The sequence below is a fragment of the Triticum aestivum genome, chromosome 1A (genome assembly GCF_018294505.1).
Source record: "Triticum aestivum cultivar Chinese Spring chromosome 1A, IWGSC CS RefSeq v2.1, whole genome shotgun sequence".
Lineage (NCBI taxonomy): Eukaryota > Viridiplantae > Streptophyta > Magnoliopsida > Poales > Poaceae > Triticum > Triticum aestivum.
Genome location: NC_057794.1, coordinates 127,243,772 through 127,263,195, shown reverse-complemented (window position 1 = coordinate 127,263,195; position 19,424 = coordinate 127,243,772). Strand labels below are relative to the sequence as shown.

At 45.4% G+C, this 19,424-nt stretch overlaps 1 protein-coding gene across 1 annotated transcript; it reads left to right on the top strand.

Moving 5' to 3' along the window:
* Positions 1 to 17,019: 17,019 nt before the first annotated feature.
* LOC123040506 (UDP-glycosyltransferase 73E1) lies at positions 17,020 to 18,943 on the top strand. The gene has a single exon (XM_044463333.1). It carries the CDS (start codon positions 17,105 to 17,107, stop codon positions 18,635 to 18,637), a length of 1,533 nt encoding a protein of 510 aa, XP_044319268.1. The 5' UTR covers positions 17,020 to 17,104; the 3' UTR covers positions 18,638 to 18,943.
* Positions 18,944 to 19,424: the final 481 nt, after the last annotated feature.

The following is a 19,424-nucleotide window of genomic DNA, read 5'->3' as shown; positions in this document are numbered from 1 at the left end:
GTTTAGGGATTTGTGTTGTTGCCGTGGTGCGAGTGTGTCTTTGTGTTCTCTCGTTGCCTTTGTTTCGTTGTCTTTGGTTGGTTTGGTTTGGTGCCTGTGAGACCTAAGTTCTAGACATATGGTGTGAGACATATGCTCCCTATCGCTACCTTATTACTTATGTCTATTCAGTACTGTAGTATCTTATGAGTTGCATGCTTGTCCTGTTTTATACCCTTCTCTCTTTTATCTTGTGCTTAGAATTGTTGGACTATAAAATATAGGGGGAGTGTTGATCCGGATGTGTGTGTCTTGCATTCCAAAGGCTCCACTAACTAGGTGCACACATTCAGGGGGAGCCCGTCTATATTTTGTAGTTCTAAGTATTCTTACTTTTATATTTTTCCTTATGCAAATCCCTAGTTGTCATCACTCCACCAAAAAGGGGGAGATTGTTGAGGCATATCTCTCTCGATGTGCTTTTGGTGATTGATGACAACGTGTTTGCGGACTAATCGTGTGCTTTGAGTATTTCAGAGATTCATCCTTGGCACGAGACGATTTCTTCTCCTCGGAGTGTCATTCAAGACGGTGTAGCTCTTTCGTTTCTCTTTCGGTGGACTAGTTGCGTAGAGGGCACCGTACTATCAAGAGGGGGTCCGCTGGGGTATTGCTTGGGTGGAATCAACACGTACACATCCGCTTCTCACCCTCAGAGCTCTTCCACTTTGATGGAGAGATCTTTTCTCTCTTGTGTCTTGTCTGGGTCCCAGCGGTAGTACCGTGCAGCAGTAGTACCGCCGAGGGGTCACAAGCAGCAGTACCGCTCCGCAGCGGTAGTACCGCCGATGACTCCGCAGTAGTACTACAGCTGGCGCCTGGCCCTATCGCCTCGACTTCAGCTTCGACGGAGAGATCTTCTCTCTCTTGTCTGGGTCCTAGTGGTAGTACCGTGCTACCCAGCGGTAGTACCGCTGAGGGGTCACAAGAGGCAGTACCGCTCCGTAGCGGTAGTACCGCCTGTGACTCTGGAGCTGTACTACCGCTGGCCTGTCTGGCTCCTACCGCCTCGACTCAAGGGCTCTTTTTCTCGTGTCGGGTTTTGCGGCACTAGTTGCGGCAGTAGAGGCGGTAGTACCATTTTGCAGCGGTAGTACCGCCATACCACCGCGGTAGTACCGTTGTGGGTCCAGGTCCCTGCTGCTCTCCTCTGCGCGGCAGTACCGCTAGCTGGAGCGGTAGTACCGCTGGCTCAGTGATAGTACCGCCCCCAAGTGGTACTACCGCCCTCTGCGGGGCTGGTTGGTGGGGCAACGGTTGGATTGTTGCCCCCACTATAAAAGGGGGTCCCCTTCTTCCCCATTGACCTACCTCTTCCCTCTCAAGCTCCATTAATGCTCCAAGCTCCATTTTCGCCCGATCTATCTCTCTAGCCAATCAAACTTGTTGATTTGCTCGGGAGTGGTTGAGAAGGCCCCGATCTACACTTCCACCAAGGGATTTTCGATTCCCCCACTCATCCCTAGCGGATCTTGTTACTCTTGGGTGTTTGAGCACCCTAGACGATTGAGGTCACCACGGAGCCATAATCCATTGTGGTGAAGCTTCGTGGTATTGTTGGGAGCCTCCGATTAAGTTGTGGAGATTGCCCCAACCTTGTTTGTAAAGGTCCGGTTGCCGCCTTCAAGGGCACCAGTAGTGGAATCATGGCATCTCGCATTACGGTGGCCCTAGTGGCTTCTTGGGGAGCATTGTCCCTCCACACCGCTCTAACGGAGACGTACTTCCCCTCAAAAGGAAGGAACTTCGGTAACACATCCTCGTCTTCACCGGATCCATTCTTGGTTATTTCCTACCTTTACTTGTGCAAGCTCTTTAGTGTTACTTCTCGTTCTTGCTTGTTTGTTTGTTGTTATTGCATCATATAGGTTGCTCACCTAGTTGCACATCTAGACAACATACTTTGATGCAAAGTTTAATTTGGTAAAGAAAAGCTAAAAATTGTTAGTTGCCTATTCACCCTCCCCCCTCTAGTCAACCATATCGATCCTTTCACTTATCTTTTGAGAGAGATCACTAGTGAAGGTATGATCCCAATTCATTTTCTTCCATAAAGTTTTCGATCTAAATTCACACTTTTTACCTTTTCATTAATTTGCATCCAATCTTTCCATTGTTGTGTTTAATTCCTTTTGTAACTAGTAGGCTAGTGAGATTGACAACCTAGCTACTTCCGTTGGGGGCATAAAGAGGTTTTGTATTTGTGTGTGCAAGTACTGATCATTCGTTAACTGTAATCGCTTAGTTTCTGTTGGTTTGATAAACCTTGAGGTAACTTAAGAGAAATTGTTTCTTGCTACAAACCCTTGCACTTGGAGGCCCAACCACTTCCTAATAGAGAGGAAGCAATTGCCCACCCGTAATGAACCAGATAGTAGACAAAGATATGATTCCATGCTCCTTTCATGTGTGGCACACAAGCATTTTAAAACTCAAATTTGAACATTATTTTAGACTAAATAAGTCAGCAAGATGAAACAATGACAAATGGTAATATATTTTCACGATTGAGATGCATAACATAAGAAGACATGAAAGAGTGGCACCACTCTTGTGGCCCTGTGTAGGCCTGAGCTTCATCTGATGATTGTGGGTGATGTAGTTGCAGTGGCTGTCGACGGCAAGGAAGCATATATGAGGCGGCAAAATATGACCTCGAGGGAAGATCTTTGGTGCGGTTGACGCTTCCCTATATGGAGCAGTTCAAGAGGAGCTAGACGATGATGCGGCTGAAGTGGGACGAACCGCGCAAAGTTAACATTGATCTCTAATCTGAAGTAAAACTCCAAAGGTTTGACATGAAGATACACTAAAAAGCAATACAATGATTGTACAACCTCCTTCACGCCATAGTGTCGACCACATCATCATCTGCTGACTCGTTAAGAGTGTTGCGGTTGCGGTGGCTGTCGATGGCGGGGAAAAAGATCTGAAGCGGGTGGGGACAACATGTAGGTAACTGCTTTGTTATGGCAAACACTTTCGTCATTGAAGAAGTTGTGGCGAGATGCACGATAGCGAGCCTAAAGCAGGACAAAGAGTACAACATTAACTTTTGCCCTATCTCTAATCTGAAGTAAGACTCTAAGATATCAACAAGAAGATGCGGTAACAAGCGATCCAATGAGTGGGCAACCTCTTTCGTAGCGTCAGGTAGGCCTCGGCTTCATATGATGAGTCACTGAGGGTGCTACGGTTGGGGTGGTTGACGGTGCAGAGGAAGCAGATTTGAGGCAACTGAAGATGGCGCTGAGGGAATGGCTTGGGGGCGGTGGACTTCCATGAAATCCTATCACATTGCAATCTCATGACCTTGGTCTCTGCGGCACAGTATGGACGTATAAACAATACGACATATGTAATGTTAAGGTTCGCCTTGACCGTGATGTGGAATGCCCGGAATGGTCGGAAATCTTCCTGGACTGTCAGGTGAGACACCTTGTTTCGTCTCGCTCTGATCATACTCCTTTGTTAATTAATTTTATTCAGAAATTTTCTGTCATAAATTTTGGTTGCCAGTTTCATGGATATGAAATTTACTAGGAAAATGAAAAGCTCTAGCAAATGAAGTAGAAGTTGCATGGAGTATGCATAAGCATCCAACGAATTTGGGAGGAGTGGCAGCTACACTACAAGAAATATGTCAACTTGTGACCCTCACTATTGGTCTCTGAAAGTTCATAGTTTTTCATTTGCGACCTTTTTATGACCAAAACCAGAAGGTCAAAAGCTGGCGGTCGGAAACTGAATTAGTGACCCTTTGTAAAAGGTCGTTGGTTCCACGACCAAATTTTTGGTCACTAGCAACCTCCTCAGGCCACGTAGGCATCCACCGTGGCAAGCTTATGTGGCACAAGAATCAGTCCGGTCCGATTCGGTGTTTTACATGGGCCGAGCCCAACAATTCAACCCATTTAGTATATTTATTTTTGTTAATTTTTGTCAGCTACATGGGCCAAGCCCAACTGGTCAGCCCATCAATTTTTATGCACGTTTGGCCTTTCAAGAATATATGTACAATTTTGTGCAGCTCATTTCTGATTTATATTCAGCCTTTTTATACATTCAAATAATAATTCAATCCTGGAGTTGGTCCAGTACTCTTTTCAGCCCATTCACATATTCATACATATGATCCTCCTTTTCAACAAATTTTTGCAAATAATTTCATATTTCAGCACTAAATATGTTTACATCACAGGCCATAAAGCCCTACAAAATAGTATCACTTGTTCCTATACAAAACTATCAAATGATACGTACAACAAAATAGAATACAGAAAATTTAGTTCAACAAAAATAAGTTTTCTTCCTCTTCCATCTTCTAGAACACACAACACCTGTGAAAATAGCCACAACAAAAATGGAAGGATCAGCCATTAAAAGCATATTGAATACAAGGTAAACAATCAAACTAAAGAAATGAAAGGCACACATTGTGAAAATTTTGACAGCACGAATATTTTTTATATTACCATAACAAACATAAATGTAATCTGATTACTAAAAACAATGGACTGAACATCTATCGTGAATGATAGCATGCAATATATATGGTCAATCTGGGGGTTCTACAAAACATTAAGATAAGAAAGAAGTTCTTCCCTGGACTGGTTAGTTTTAGAAGCTCTAGCGTAAAGTCGACTCCAGGAAAGATCGACAATCCAATTCACAAATATAGAGAAAAGTAATACTTAAAACGGGAAAATGTCTAAACAGCAAGCTAGCTGCACGTTACATAGCGTCAGCTTATTTCACTGCTCCATGGATGGAGCTTACAATACAATAACCACTTAGACGCACTAATGCGGATTAAAGGGATATGCATGTTTTGTGCCTGTTGGTTTAGGTACATCTATTCTGGATACCAATGTTTATCTCCTTAGACCTTAGGCATTCCATCAAACTGGTATGCTACAACGAACTGAATAATTTAAGGAATCACCTAGTAGTGGCAAGAATATACAATTGTACAAATGCAGTGCAAAAAGATAACTACGCAACAATAACTTCCTAGAGCAAGCAATGTAAAAATATGTGAATCTCAAATCTATAGCAGCTGTAGTGGTTCAATATAGTTCATGAAATATAATTTAAAGGAGAGAAGACTGCCTTTATATGATTTTGGTTACTAGCAATTGTCAGTATGATTGCATTAGTGCGTCAATACGCCAAACAATTTATGCTGTCGTGCCAACAATTTATGCTACAAGCCAACAATATATAAGCCTGTGCCAGTGTTGCTGCTCCGCTGCTCTGCTCTTTGTGTTGCCGCCAGAGCTCCCCCGATGGCCTGGAAGAAGAATACTGTTAACTAAATATTGTTACACTGAGTATTGATCCTAGTGTTAACTGAATATTGATCCCTAGTGTTGACTAGATCTGCATCTAAACTGAATACTGATCCTAGAAATTGCTTGCACATAATCCTTGGAGATTTATACTGGATTAATACATTTGTTTCAGTATAGTGGAGTCCTTAAACAAGCAATGATATTTTATCAGTGTTGAACAAGCAACTCCAGTATAAATTTGAACAAGCAATGGTATTTGTCAATGCTGGAGATACAGTCAAAACTGTAATCACAAAGAATGATTGAGTGCATTGGAGATATAGTCAAACATTTGTTCTTGAACAAGCAAGGATACTTCTGTAATTCAGTAACAAAGCTTACAATTTCATTAAGAATTCAACAGGAGGAAATTTCAGTAAGGAATTCACAGGGAAAATTTCAATAACAGCTAGCATAAGTGTACAATAAAAACACTTGAGCAAAACAAACACTCGAGCAAAGAAAAACAAGATGTTTGATCTTGCTAAAGAAAACAGATACGCGGAGGAACCAGGCTAAGCGGAGATACATTCACATGATCAAGGCAATACAGTAAAGAGGCTGCTGCCATAGCCTGAAGCTCTGAAACTGTTTGAGACATGAGATTCAGCATGCATGTCGACAGTACAGCCAGCACTGGGTAGGCCGACGCATTCTCCCCTCTCTCTCTCAAATGTCCAATCAAATGGCCGCCAAGACGGGAGGGAGAAATGGATCCGCCTCTCATCTCCAATGATGGATCCCCTTCATCATCTAGACCTCTACCAAATCCGCCCGAGTCCCACGGCCTATGGAATACGGATCGAAGAGCTCGAGTGAGGTGATTGGAGCGGAGCAGGGGAAAAGGGAAGGGAAGGGAGGGAGCGTTACCTGGCCGCGCGTCGCCGGTCGGTCTCGCCTCACCGCCGTGGGAAGCGAGGCAGCGGAGGGAGGCAGTCCTGTCTAAATCAATCAGGGAGGAGGGGTGAGATGTGAGATCAAGAAAGGAGGGATTGGAAGAAGAAGAAACCCAGAACAGAGGCGATTCAGATTCGTTACCAAGATCTTCACTCCACAGAGGCGGCGAGAGTCGACGAGGTTGAGGCGGAGGAATGGCCCGTAGACTCCATGGACCACGGAGGCGGAGGAAGGGCCCCGCCGCTTCGCCCCTAACTCCTCCTTCATCTGCCGCTGCATGGGCGTGGTTGTAGAGGACGGCGGTGGCAGATCTGGGCGCCGCCTGAGCAGCTTGGGAAGGGGAGAGGGTGGGGGCGGCAGCGGTGCGCCGATGCTAGAGAGCCCGGGGTTGGAGAAGAGGAGGCCCGTGGCGGCGGGGTTGGGAGAGAGGACTCGGTCCGTGGCGAGGCTTGGGTTGGGTTCGGCCCCATGGTGGAAGGCGGCGAGCGAGGCCTCAGGGACGGGGTGGGTCGGCAGGCAGAGGAAGAGTGGTGGTGGCGCGCGGGCGCGGGCGGCAGGATCGGCTTGAGGTAGGTGGCAGCGGCGGCGAAGGGTGGATCTGAATTGGGGGAGAGGGGTCCGGCGGAGGAGTGGAGTTAGGGTTTGGTCTGCGGGTGGGTGGGTGGATGGATGGATGGTTGGATGTGTGCCATGTCATCAATCCATGGCACAAACATCTCCACCAATAACAATTAAGCTTATGCAAATGTGTTTTTTTCTTTTTGTTTCACTTTTTGTTTTCATCTATGTGATGAACCTATCAAATATTAGTTACAGAATTGGACCGCAACAATTTCCGAACATATTTGACCGTATTTTATGTACAGTTGACCAAATGGTTTCCTCTTAAAAGTATTCTGTCCACCTCTCGTCCATTTTTCGAGTGTCGAAAATGAGTTTTTTGTGAAGAACCTAGCAAATATTTGTTGCAAATTTGAACCAAATCAATTTCCAAAAATATTGTGCACAAGGGTGCATAGTGGAATGGAAAACAATGTTTCCTAAGGAAGTTTTCATTTCCTTTGGACGAAAAAATCATTTTTCATTTTTTTGAGTGCTCAAAATGAGATTTTTTTGTGAAGAACCTACCAAATAATTGTTGCAAAATTGGACCGAATCAATTTTCTAAAATATTAGACCATATTCAATGCACAATTGACCAAATGGTTGGGTGTCAAAAGTTTTGATCCACCTCTCGTGAAAAAGACAAATTTCCGCCGATTCAGTAGGAAGCGGGTCAAATTTAAACTGCAGCTACCTCATAGTTTGCTATTTATTTTTTCCAAAAATTATTTCTAGGTACAAAAGTATTTATTTAATCAAAGAAACACCAAAAAAATTCCAAGATTCAACCACTAGCTATGAACGGTCATGCCTGCCATTTTGACCACATTTTGAAACGGGCATAAAAAATTCAAAAAAAAAATCAAAAAATTGGAAAACCTTCGCATTGTGTCATTATATATGAACAAGTTGCCAGGAAAAATAATAAACTTGTAATACTAAAATTATTTTTAAAAAAGTGTTCTCAGAAATGAGCTATCAGGCGTGAAGATTCATGGCTTTCAGGCCAAATGATCAATCTTATGGCCACATTTATGGCATAGTTTGTTCAAATAATCTCATATTGTGCACAAGGGTGCATCTTGGAATTAGAAACAATGTTGCCTAAGGGAGTTTTCATTTTCTTTGCACAGAAAATTCATTTTTCATTTTCCGAGTGCCCGAATTGAGTTCTTTTTGTGAAGGACCTACCATACATTTGTTGCAAAATTGGACCAAATCATTTTTCTAAAATACTAGGCCATATTTGATTCACAATTGATCAAATGGTTGGGTGTCAAAAGTTTTGATCCATCTCTGGTGAAAAAGACAAATTCCCGCCGATTTAGTAGGAAGCGGGTCAAATTTGAACTGCAGCTGCCTCATAGTTTGCTCTTTATTTTTTCCAAAAATCATTTCTAGGTACATAAGTATCTATTTAATCAGAGAAACACCAAAAAAAATTCCAAGATTCAACCACTAACTAGGAACGGTCATGCCCGCCGTTTTGACCGCATTTTGAAACGGGCATAAAAAATCAAAAAATTGGGAAACCTTCGCATTGTGTCATTATATGTGACCAAGTTTTCAGAAAAAATAATAAACTTGTAATACGACAATTATTTTCAAAAGGTGTTGTCAGAAATGAGCTATCACGCGTGAAGATTGAGGGTTTTCAAGCCAAATGATCAATCTTATGGCCACATTCATGGCATAGTTTGTTCAAATGATCTCATATTGTGCACAAGGGTGCTTCTTGGAATTCCAAACAATGTTGCCTAAGGGAGTTGTCATTTTCTTTGCACAGAAAATTCATTTTCCATTTTCCGAGTGCCCAAATTGAGTTCTTTTTGTGAAGGACCTACCATATATTTGTTGCAAAATTGGACCAAATCAATTTTCTAAAATACTAGGCCATATTTAATGCACAATTGAAAAAAATGGTTGGGTGTCAAAAGTTTTGATCCACCTCTGGTGAAAAAGACAAATTCCCACTGATTTAGTAGGAAGCGGGTCAAATTTGAACTGCAGCTGCCTTATTGTTTGCTTTTTATTTTTTCCAAATATCATTTCTAGTTACATAAGTATCTATTTAAGCATACATACATTGTTTGGTGGTGATACGTCGAGGTTTGGATGGTGGCCCAGGGCCCCAACTCCAAAGCGCGTGAACTCGCATGCCTGGTGCGTGGTCACCGCGTGACTTTGGCGTTGACATGCATTCTGGGAGGCCTAGACATGTCTAGTGGGTTGGGAACTCCCCAGGTAGGTGCTAGGAAGAAAATTATAACAGAAGAATCTCACGAGGAGACCGACCTATGCTCAAAGATGAATTAGCAGCCAAGTGTTTGATTGGCAGTACGGGAAATGCACATGGCCAATGGGAAAATGAGTTTTGGCTAAGGATGATCATCTACTAAGAAGAATGTCTTTGCAAATTTTCAGATCAAAAGGAGGATCCTAGGTGGTACTTGCTTTGCAAAGTACCACACTGGATAGAAATATGAATGTTGAAGCTGGGCTCAAAATAATGAATGGATTGAGCCGAAATTTGGTGGAGGATGGTTATTTGGGCATTGGAAAGCACCGTAGAAAATTAATACCATTTGGACATGCCAAAGTGGTACTTCCTTCACAATGCTCTTCTATGGACAGAAACTTGGAAAAACTAGTGAGAGAAATTGGACGAATGAAATGAGCTCAAATTTGGTGTAGGTAAGTTACATAGGTATGGTCATGCGCTGGTAGATTTTCAGATCATTTGGGTAAGCCTAGCTAGTACTTACTTCACAAATCTTCTCTCGAGGTAGAAACTTTGGAAATTTCCTGAGAAATATTTACTAGGAAAATGGAGCTGAATATTATCATGTGGCAATGATTTGGGTATGGAAGAGTGCCCAAAGAGTTTGATGGTAATAGGAGGGGTCTAGATAACACTTGCTTTGCAACGTGCCAATCTGGCCATAAAATATAAATTGAACCTGGGATCACATAGATGATTTGACTGAGCTGCAATTTGCAGGAGGGTGATAATTTGGGCATATGAAGGAACTGTATAAATTTCATGTCATATGGATATATAAAAAGGTACTTCCTTCACAATGCTTCTAAGTGGACAAAAACTTTGGAAATTTGCCGAGGAAGATGTGCTAGGAAAATGGAGCTGAATTTTGTCATGCGGCAATTATTTGGATAGGAAAGAGTGCCCAAGAATTCCGAGGGCAATCAAGAATATATAAATAGCACTTCCTTCATAAAGTGTTGTTGTGAACAGAATAGGAAAATGAATATTGTTGAATTATTTTTGAACTAGGCAAGGAAGGATTTTTACATATTTGACGAAGATATGACCTAAAGAATTTATGAGATTTTTTTGGAAATTTTCAGAATGACAGAAACATAGGTTGCTTCACAACCTAGGGCAAAAATTGACACATGGACATGACACATAGGCAAAACTGATGAGGTGGCGCCAAGTCATACCAATCCACCACAATTTACAAGGTTATGACCATCTATATTGGTCATGATCAGCTAGAAATAAGGCAGCGGACTAGTGTTGTCTACTTTATGACCATTTCGTGTAAGGAAATTACGACCTTTCTGATCAAAATGGTCGCAATGGTTTAGGGTTTGGAGCCCCCCGAACAGCTTTTGACTAATTGGTCTAAAATGGTCGTATATTTATGACCCATTCTTTCAGGGTCACTGATAGAAGGTCATAAGTTGACATATTTCTTGTAGTGCTAATTTGGAGTAGGTGATGGTTGCGCTGCACTCCTGGAGCAATAGGACAATGGACTCGTTTCCCAGGAAAATTGAGAAGACGCGTAAAGAGTTGGAAGTTGTCATCAACAGTAATAACCCAAACAAACAACATAATAATCCCTCGAAAAAAACATAATAAAAGACCGGATATTTAAAATGGTGTTCAGGCTCATCTACACTATGTGAACAGTAAAATAAAAAAATAAAAACATTTTTGCAAGCAAGATGCTTGAGTGCACTAGGTGCGTCTTTTTGCCAAACGACATTCGAGGAGCTCACACCAAAAAAGATAAATTCGCGAAAGAATAATATGTTTTTTCAAACCTTTCTCATGGGCCTGAAATTGGTCTTTTTTACCACGAGCTCCTAGAGTATCCAAACTCCACCAAATTTGGCACGGACATCACAAATTCGGCCATCTTGCACCACACAAAAAATTGGTTATTATTTTTTAAACGATTTTACTGTTTATGGATGGGAGCATCTAGACATGGGTGCAGAAACGCCTCGTTCGTATGTAAAAGGAACTTGACAATTTGTTGTAGAAGGAAGAGCTTCTGGAAGCAAAGGCCGAGATTAGACTATCTTCGAGATAACGAGAGAAATATGGACCTTTTCTTTCACTCTAAAGCAACCTGAAGCAAAGAGGAAAAATAAAATTAATCAACTGGAGAAGGAGGATGGTAGCGTTACAAAAAATATTCAGGAGATGGAGTGGTTTGCTGCATCATTTTTTAGGAGTGGTACATAGCCGGCCAGGGGCAGCTTGAGATTATCCTGTATAATATGGAGCCGTTAATTACACAACTGTTAAATTATATTTTATGAAGTGAATTCTACGATGAAGAGATCAGCAACACATTATTTCAAATAGGGTCTCTGAAGGCTTCTAGAGCAGACGTTTTTTCTGCTAAGTTTTATCAAAGACATTGGAGGCACTTCGAAAAACTATATGACCAAGGCACTGAAAGAACTTTTTTGCAGATGGCGTCATGCCGGGAGGCATCCACAATATTGTTATTGTGTTATTCCCGAAGAAGGAAAATCCAAGATCCCTAAGGACTATAGACCTATCAGCTAGCAGCCTTCCGCCAACCTCGTCTTCAGGGTTGTAATCCGAGCTTCCTGAAAGACTATAGACCAATCAGCAATACTATTATTGTGTTATTCCTGAAGAAGGAAAGTCGACCTAGCCTCGTGAGAATGTAAGAACAATGTTTTCTTTTTTATTTAATATAATTCTTTTTTTAAAGACAAGTACATGCCATAAATGTGATTCAAATTCAAATCTATTTCAAATATTTGTGTGCTAGTATGATATTTGTCATGCTCCCATAATAGAATTCGTCCAGCAGAGGGACGTACATAACTAATGCTTGTGATTAGTATGTCAAACAAACACAGTTAGCAGCCTTCATCAAAAAGCAGCAGCAACAACAACAACAACAACCACCTTCACCAAATAGCAGCGGCCTTCTGTCATCCGGACAAAGAGAAGACAAACGTATGTGGTAGTTTTTTAATTTTTTTTATTGGACAAACGGATGTCCGGACTTTCGCAAACTTTTTTGATTTGCCAGAATTCGAGCACACGTACTGATCCGTGGATGTTTGAAGGATTGTGTTAGATGACAAAAAAAATCGGATATCCCGATCGAAACATTTGCAGCCGATTTACGGGACATCGTTGGAAATAAGATGGATGGCGGATGAAGTTTTGAGGTAGTACCACGGTGGGGTACACACACGTGGATATGCTCTACTCTTCTAGAGATCATGATGTTGTTCTCGCAGGATATTGAAACATTTTTAGGTGGAGGCGGTGGGCATTTATTTGGGCAGATGTGGGTTGAGCAGTCGGTGTTGCTGCTAATGCTAAATATTAAAAATTCAAACCTACTTAACACTGCCATCTCAAAAAAAAACTTAATTCTACCAAATGTACCATGCGGACAGAGCTGCAGTATTTGAACTGATCCCTGTACCTACCTCATTCATTGGCGCACATCCATCAGAATTTCATTTCTTATATTCAGTATTCAGTTAGCACTATAGTGTTTCTTTTGCATATGTATTCACGGTACTAAATGTACATACCTGACTGTCTATTATAACAAGTTGTATTCGACTCTAGTGAGGAAAGAGCGATGATGACGGTGTGCCTTTAACTCGCTTTGGTGTTTGTAATCGTCGCTAGATGGTCTTCGAATTTGAATGTAATTTTTGTTATTTTTTGTGTTCGCTGCTTCCATGATAAAGAAGATGAATAGATTGAAATTTTTGGGTAAAAAAAATGTACACATCTGATCCATAAATCCATGCTTAAGCTTTTCACCCACTATTAAAAGCCAGAATTACTATTTTATTGATTCATTTTGGAGTGTCGGTGCGAGCAAAAATCACTAGCTTGGCTTGGTACCGGTAAACACAGCCTCTCACTCACACCGTATAGAGACCATAGAGAAGTGAAAATGAACTACTACAGTAAAGACTCGAGCCGAGTGAAGTCTATTTTAATCTTTCCCTAATTTTTAATAATAAAGTATGGATTGACTCCGTAGGTTCACCGTCATAATACACTTCTTTTTCATGAATTTACGCTTTCAGTTTTTTTCTTCGACACGTCTATATTTATTTTCTATATCTAAGGTGGTACTAATCTATCTATATATCCCCCGCCGCGTTGTTGTTTTCGTCCGCCCTGTCTCCCCGCTCGTGTTTGTTTCCTACACGAGACACCAATCTCCATAACCCTGGCTGCCGCCTCTAACCCTCCAATAAATACTGGCTCACAAAAGAGAAGGCAAAAGGTAGGTCCGGCGGTAGAGGCGGACTAGCAGATGGAGCCATCGGACGCATACGATGAGGCAAATTCCACAGGGTGCTTTGTCCCTCCCGCCGACCGTGAGCGAAAAGGATGAAAGAGGAAGGCTAGGCGGCAAACCTTCAGAACCAGTTGAGAAGCGAGTCTCAGAGCCCCGTGGCGCTTTCTGGCAACGCTCGAGACCGTTTGTCGCCTACGCGCCCGCCTAATCTATCGAGGGAATTAGCAGTTTCCGATTGGAGAGGAGGAAGAAGGGAACATGAGGAAGAGACGACCGAGACGTCCATTGTCTAGCAGCAGACGGTGGGTTTGACGAGGATAGCTGGTGTGTCGCGTGCGTCCGGTAAGTGTGTCCGGCGAGCGTGACATGCGATGCACGCTCATGTGCACCACTCGGGCGGCAAAGCATGCTGGCCGGTTGCATGCGTCTCCGTCGTCATGTGCGTGGGGTGTGTCCAGCGCGCTGCGCTTGGTGTGCGTAATTATCTGATGGCCTGATCTCTACACAAGCCACAGTCCTTCCATATCAAGAACAACATGCATCAGGAAGAAAGCATCCCTGGGTTTTTTTGTTCGCTTCAGTGCTCTGATATGCATCTCTAATTGTGTGGTTGCATAGTAGGAGAGGAGGGGTGGGCTGTGACTTGAACATATGATCTGGTCATCTTAGTGTCATTTGTGAACTAAATTAGCTATATTTCTTTGAGTTAAAAGAAGCACATAGTAGATATAGATAATAAACATAGAAAGTAACACGAGGGAGAATTCAGAGTCATAGCTTCAGTTCAGGGTATTGAGCATATATTTTACAAATTCTTTTTTTCATGGAATATATTTATAGATTCAATTCAAACCCAGAAAGCATCAAACATGTTAATATGAATTCCTTCAAGAAAAGATAAGTGTCTATAATTTTTTCTGATAAAATACATTTTGATGTGAGTTCCACACAAAAAAATATTTCTTAACTAAAAAATATGAGCAGATTATGCTTGCTACATTATTATTTTTGAATAGATGCTTACTCTAACTATCAAACTCGATTGGCTAGCTTGCTGCTATTATTACTTCAGATTTATTGATATTGCTATTATTTCTTCTTCTACTTTTAAATTTTAGAATGTACCAATAGTCATCTAAAGAATGAATTTTATTAATAAAGTTATGCTCTTCAGTCAAATCAATTTACTGGGAATCATGCCCATGCATGTCTTGATCAACGATACATCCATTGTCTTATGGCATAGTTGCTCGACCTGGCCTATTCATAGAATTCGTTGTTTTTACGGTAGTAAGGGCATCTCCAGCCGCGCCCCCAACAGGGCCCCCCAGGCCACTTTTTCGGCGCCGCGCCGAAAAAACGGCCCAGTCGCGCCCCCAGAAGGCCGAAAATCGCCGGTTCGGACCTTTTTTCCGCCCGGCGGTCACAGGCTGAACCCGGCACGCTGGGGAGCAGTTGGGGGCTCCGGCGCTAGGGAAAAGCACGTCTGGCGCACACCGACAGGGGAAAAGTCAAGGTTTTCTTCCCCCGACTCGCCTCGCACCCCCCGCGCCCTCGGCCACCACTAGCTATATCCCGGCGACGGCCGCCGCCCTACTCTGCTAGATAGCTATTCCCCGCCGGAAAATAGCAGCGCTTCGCCATGGCAGCCCCTCCCACAGCAGCTAGGCGTTTCCGGCCGCTGTTTCCGGCCGTGGAGGCGCGGTTTAACGGCGGGTACACGCCCACCGAGCGCAAGGTGTTTGGCGTTTTGCTTGCCTCGGCGATGGACTCGGATGAGGAGGAAGAGCTCGTCGCGCTGCTGGAGGAGGAAGCCGCGGCCGACGTCCAGGAAGAAGAGCATCTCATGGTGCTCGCCGCCCTCGGCCAGCTGCTGGCGAGCAATGAAAAGCCGCGGCGAGGTGGCTCGGCGCCGGGGCGGATGAAAGCAAAGAACCGGCATCGTCTCTAAGGCTACTGCATGCTCTACTCCGACTACTTCGCCGATACTCCACTTCATGGCGAGAGAACATTTCGGCGCCGTTATCGGATGAGCCGAAAGCTCTTCCTCAGGATTGTGAATTCCATCCGGCAGTTCGACAACTACTTCAAGTGCAAGATGGATTGCACTGGTGCTCTTGGATTCACCTCCATCCAGAAGTGCACGACAGCGATGAGGATGCTTGCATATGGAGCTCCCAGTGATTCACTCGATGACTATGGGCGCATGGCCGAGTCCACCAGCATAGAGTATTTCTACAAGTTCTGTCGGGCAATGGTGGCAGTGTTTGGGCCACAATACTTGAGAACACCCAATGCGGAAGACACTGCTCGGATCCTAGCCCAGAATGCAGCAAGAGGATTTCCTAGGATGCTTGGAAGCATCGACTGCATGCATTGAAAATGGAAGAATTGTCCATTTGGTTGGCAGGAGATGTACAAAGGCGCCAAAGGCGGTTGCAGTGTGGTGCTTGAGGCGGTAGCCACACAGGACCTCTGGATTTGGCACTCCTTCTTTGGTATGCCAGGAACTCACAATGACATCAACGTGCTGCAGTGCTCTCCTGTTTTTGCCAAGCTCGTTGAGGGCCATTCTCCTCCGGTGAACTTCGAGATCAATGGGCACCAATACAACAAGGGGTACTATCTAGCTGACGGCATCTATCCGAGATGGTCGACATTTGTGAAGACGATCTCAAACCCTGTGGCAGGAGGCAAGAACGCCTGGTTTGCGAAGCTTTAGGAGGCTTGCAGGAAGGATGTCGAGCGGGCATTTGGTGTGCTCCAATCTCGATTTGCTGTTGTTCGGTACCCCGCTCAGACCTGGTCCAAAGATCAAATGTGGGAGATTATGACTTGCTGTGTCATCTTGCACAACATGATCATCGAGAGCGAGTAAGAAGACCCAGTGTTTGACACTGAACCATACTATAGGCAGGGTCCTCTAGCCGAAGTTGATCACCAGCTACCGGCAACTTGGACTGCCTATCTCAGTATGCGTCAGGAGATCCGAGACCCACAGGTGCATCATCAACTGCAGAAAGATCTGATTGAGCACCTATGAAGGCTCAAGGGGGACGCCCTGTGATGAAATACGAGTTTTTATTTGTTGAACTATATAATTTGTATTGAACTATTTGTTGTTGTACTATTTTGTTAAAGTATTTGATTTTTCTGTGATGAAATATGTGATAAGAAATAATTGTGTTGATAATGAAACGCCGAGACACGGCGAAACCGCGCCGAATATGAGCCTATTCTCGCCCATATGGGCTCTTTTTTCGCTGAAATTGGGCTGCAAAGTGGGCCAATTTCGGCGCCTGAGAGCGACGACTGGGCACAAAACCGCCCCAGCGCTGATTGTATCGGCGGCTCACCCGCAGGAGGCGATTTTTATGCGTACTGGAAGGACAACGGTTGGAGATGCCCTAAAGCACACGCATTTGTCTCGAAAACAAACCCTCACCTTCGACGTGGCCTCGTTCCTTCCATTTCAACTCTTGGACGTCTACCTCGGGTCCAACGAGATCACGAGTGGTACTGTACTTTCCAGGTCCGTATTCCCCACTCGCCATCGATCGCAATAAAACCTTGTTGGTGTATGCGCGGGCCACACAATGCACTCACCCGCAGCGTCTCCCTGACCAACCTCGTGCACATCCATCTTTGCAGCTGCGCGCGATGTCTTGCTGTACGGACGGCGCGGCCATGGCGGCACTGCCGCTCAAGCTCCACTTCGTGCTGGTGCCGCTCCTCGCGCAGGGCCACGTCATCCCCATGATGGACATGGCGCGCCTCATCGCCGGCCGCGGCCGCGGCGCGCGCGTCACCGTCGTCCTGACCCCCGTCCACGCCGCGCGCAACAGGGCCGTCCTGGAGCACGCCGGCCGCGCCGGGCTCGCCGTCGACTTCGCCGAGCTCGAGTTCCCGGGACCCGCGCTGGGCCTGCCCGAGGGGTGCGAGAGCCACGACATGATCAGGGACTACACGCATTTCAGGCTCTTCTGCGACGCCATGTCCCTGCTCGCCGAGCCGCTCGAGGCGTACCTCCGCGCGCTGCCGCGGCGGCCTGACTGCATCGTCGCCGACTCGTGCAGCCCGTACCCGGCGGACGTCGCGCGGCGGCTCGGCGTCCCGCGGCTGGTGTTCCACGGCCCGTCGGCCTTCTTCCTCCTCGCGGTGCATAACCTGGCCAAGAACGGCGTGTACGACCGCGTCGCCGACGACTTCGAGCCGTTCGAGGTGCCGGACTTCCCGGTACGCGCCGTGCTGAATCGGGCAACGTCGCCCGGGTTCTTCCAGTCGCCGGGGCTAGAGAGGCACCGGCGCGACATTCTCGACGCCGAGGCCACCGCCGACGGCCTGGTCCTCAACACGTGCGCGGCTTTCGAGGGCGCGTTCGTCCAGCGGTACGCCGAGGCGCTCGGCCTGAAGGTCTGGGCAATCGGGCCACTCTGCCTCCTCGACTCCGACGCCGAAACCACGGCGGTGAGAGGTAATCCCGCCGCCGTGGACGCCAGTCTCGTCGCGTCATGGCTGGACGCGAGGCCGCCACAGTCCGTGCTCTACGTAAGCTTCGGCAGCGTCGCGCACTTGTTCCCGACGCAGGTCGCCGAGCTCGCTGCCGGACTGGAGGCATCAAACCGGCCGTTCATCTGGGTGGCCAAGGAGACCGACGGCCTCGACTCCGGTCTCGACGGGCGGGTGGAAGGGCGGGGCCTCGTCATCCGTGGCTGGGCGCCGCAGATGGCCATTCTGTCCCACCCTTCCGTCGGCGGCTTCCTGACGCACTGCGGATGGAACTCGACGCTGGAGTCTCTCTCCCACGGCGTGCCGCTTCTGACTTGGCCGCAGTTCGCCGACCAGTTCCTTACCGAGATGCTGGTCGTGGACGTGCTCGGCGCCGGCGTCCGGACCGGCATCAAAGTACCTATCACGCACGTGGTCAGCAACCCCGAGATGTCGAAAGTGCAGATCGGGAGGGAGGCCCTGGAGAGAGCGGTGGTTGCCTTGATGGACGAGGGGGCGGCGATGCGGGTGAAGGCGAAGGAGCTCGCCGTGAAGGCGACGGAGGCAATGGCGGAGGGTGGGTCCTCGGACAGCGACCTGGCGAGCTTGGTTCGCCATGTCGCGGAGCTCGTACAGCAAGGTAAAGACGCCGTGGAGGTCCATGACGCGCCTGACCTCAGGGAGCAGGAAGAAGAAACTAGTTGATCCGTCAGGACAAATAGTGGGGATCGATCAGGGCGCATTTTCGTGGCAGTTTTCCTCATCATATTCATAGTCATATAACAGGTGGCTCGAACCAGATTATGAAATTCTACCTGATGAAGATCGGATCTGGAAGCAGCAGATGTCAACGGCGTGTTACTTTCAAAAAAAAAAAAAGATGTCAACGGCGTGTCATCAAAGATCTTAGTCAACTCAAAAAAAGCATATTGTGGTCATTTACTTTTCAAAACAACTTGTATTGTGGCTACCCAATTGCCAGCAAAATGTAGTAATCATTTAAATTCTTTTTCTAGCCGTGCATTACTGTATTAGGAGTATTATGCGGAAATTCGCAGAGGCACGCGAGTGCGCGGGCACTCACCTGCCAAGTCTTGCTGCCTGCTCACGATTCATACAATAGTTCAATCCCGCGTGAGGACATAATAAGTATTAAGTTTTAACGTTTGAAACTTGTGTTTTTCGCATCTAAAATGCTAAGTTTTAACCATTTCGAGATATAATTTTAAGCATTTTTTTCTGTTGGTCGTAGACACTAAATAATGATTTTTATCAGTCGCCCCGTACTAAGTTTCAAGCAGTGAAAGTTAACATATTTTTTCAAAAATGGTCTAAATATATTCAAAATGGATCTTATTTAAAGCGCTCATGACAAACACGGATATGAAAACAGAACTAATTTGAAATTTTCATTTAAAATATATAAAACTTTGAAAATCGACAGGCAAAATAAAAATTGGGCACCACGTACATGAGTGCCCCCGCACTTGCG

What these genes read in the sequence shown, in the direction of transcription:
- LOC123040506 (XM_044463333.1), top strand. Translation starts at nt 17,105, where the DNA reads ATGTCTTGCTGTACGGACGGCGCGGCCATGGCGGCACTGCCGCTCAAG.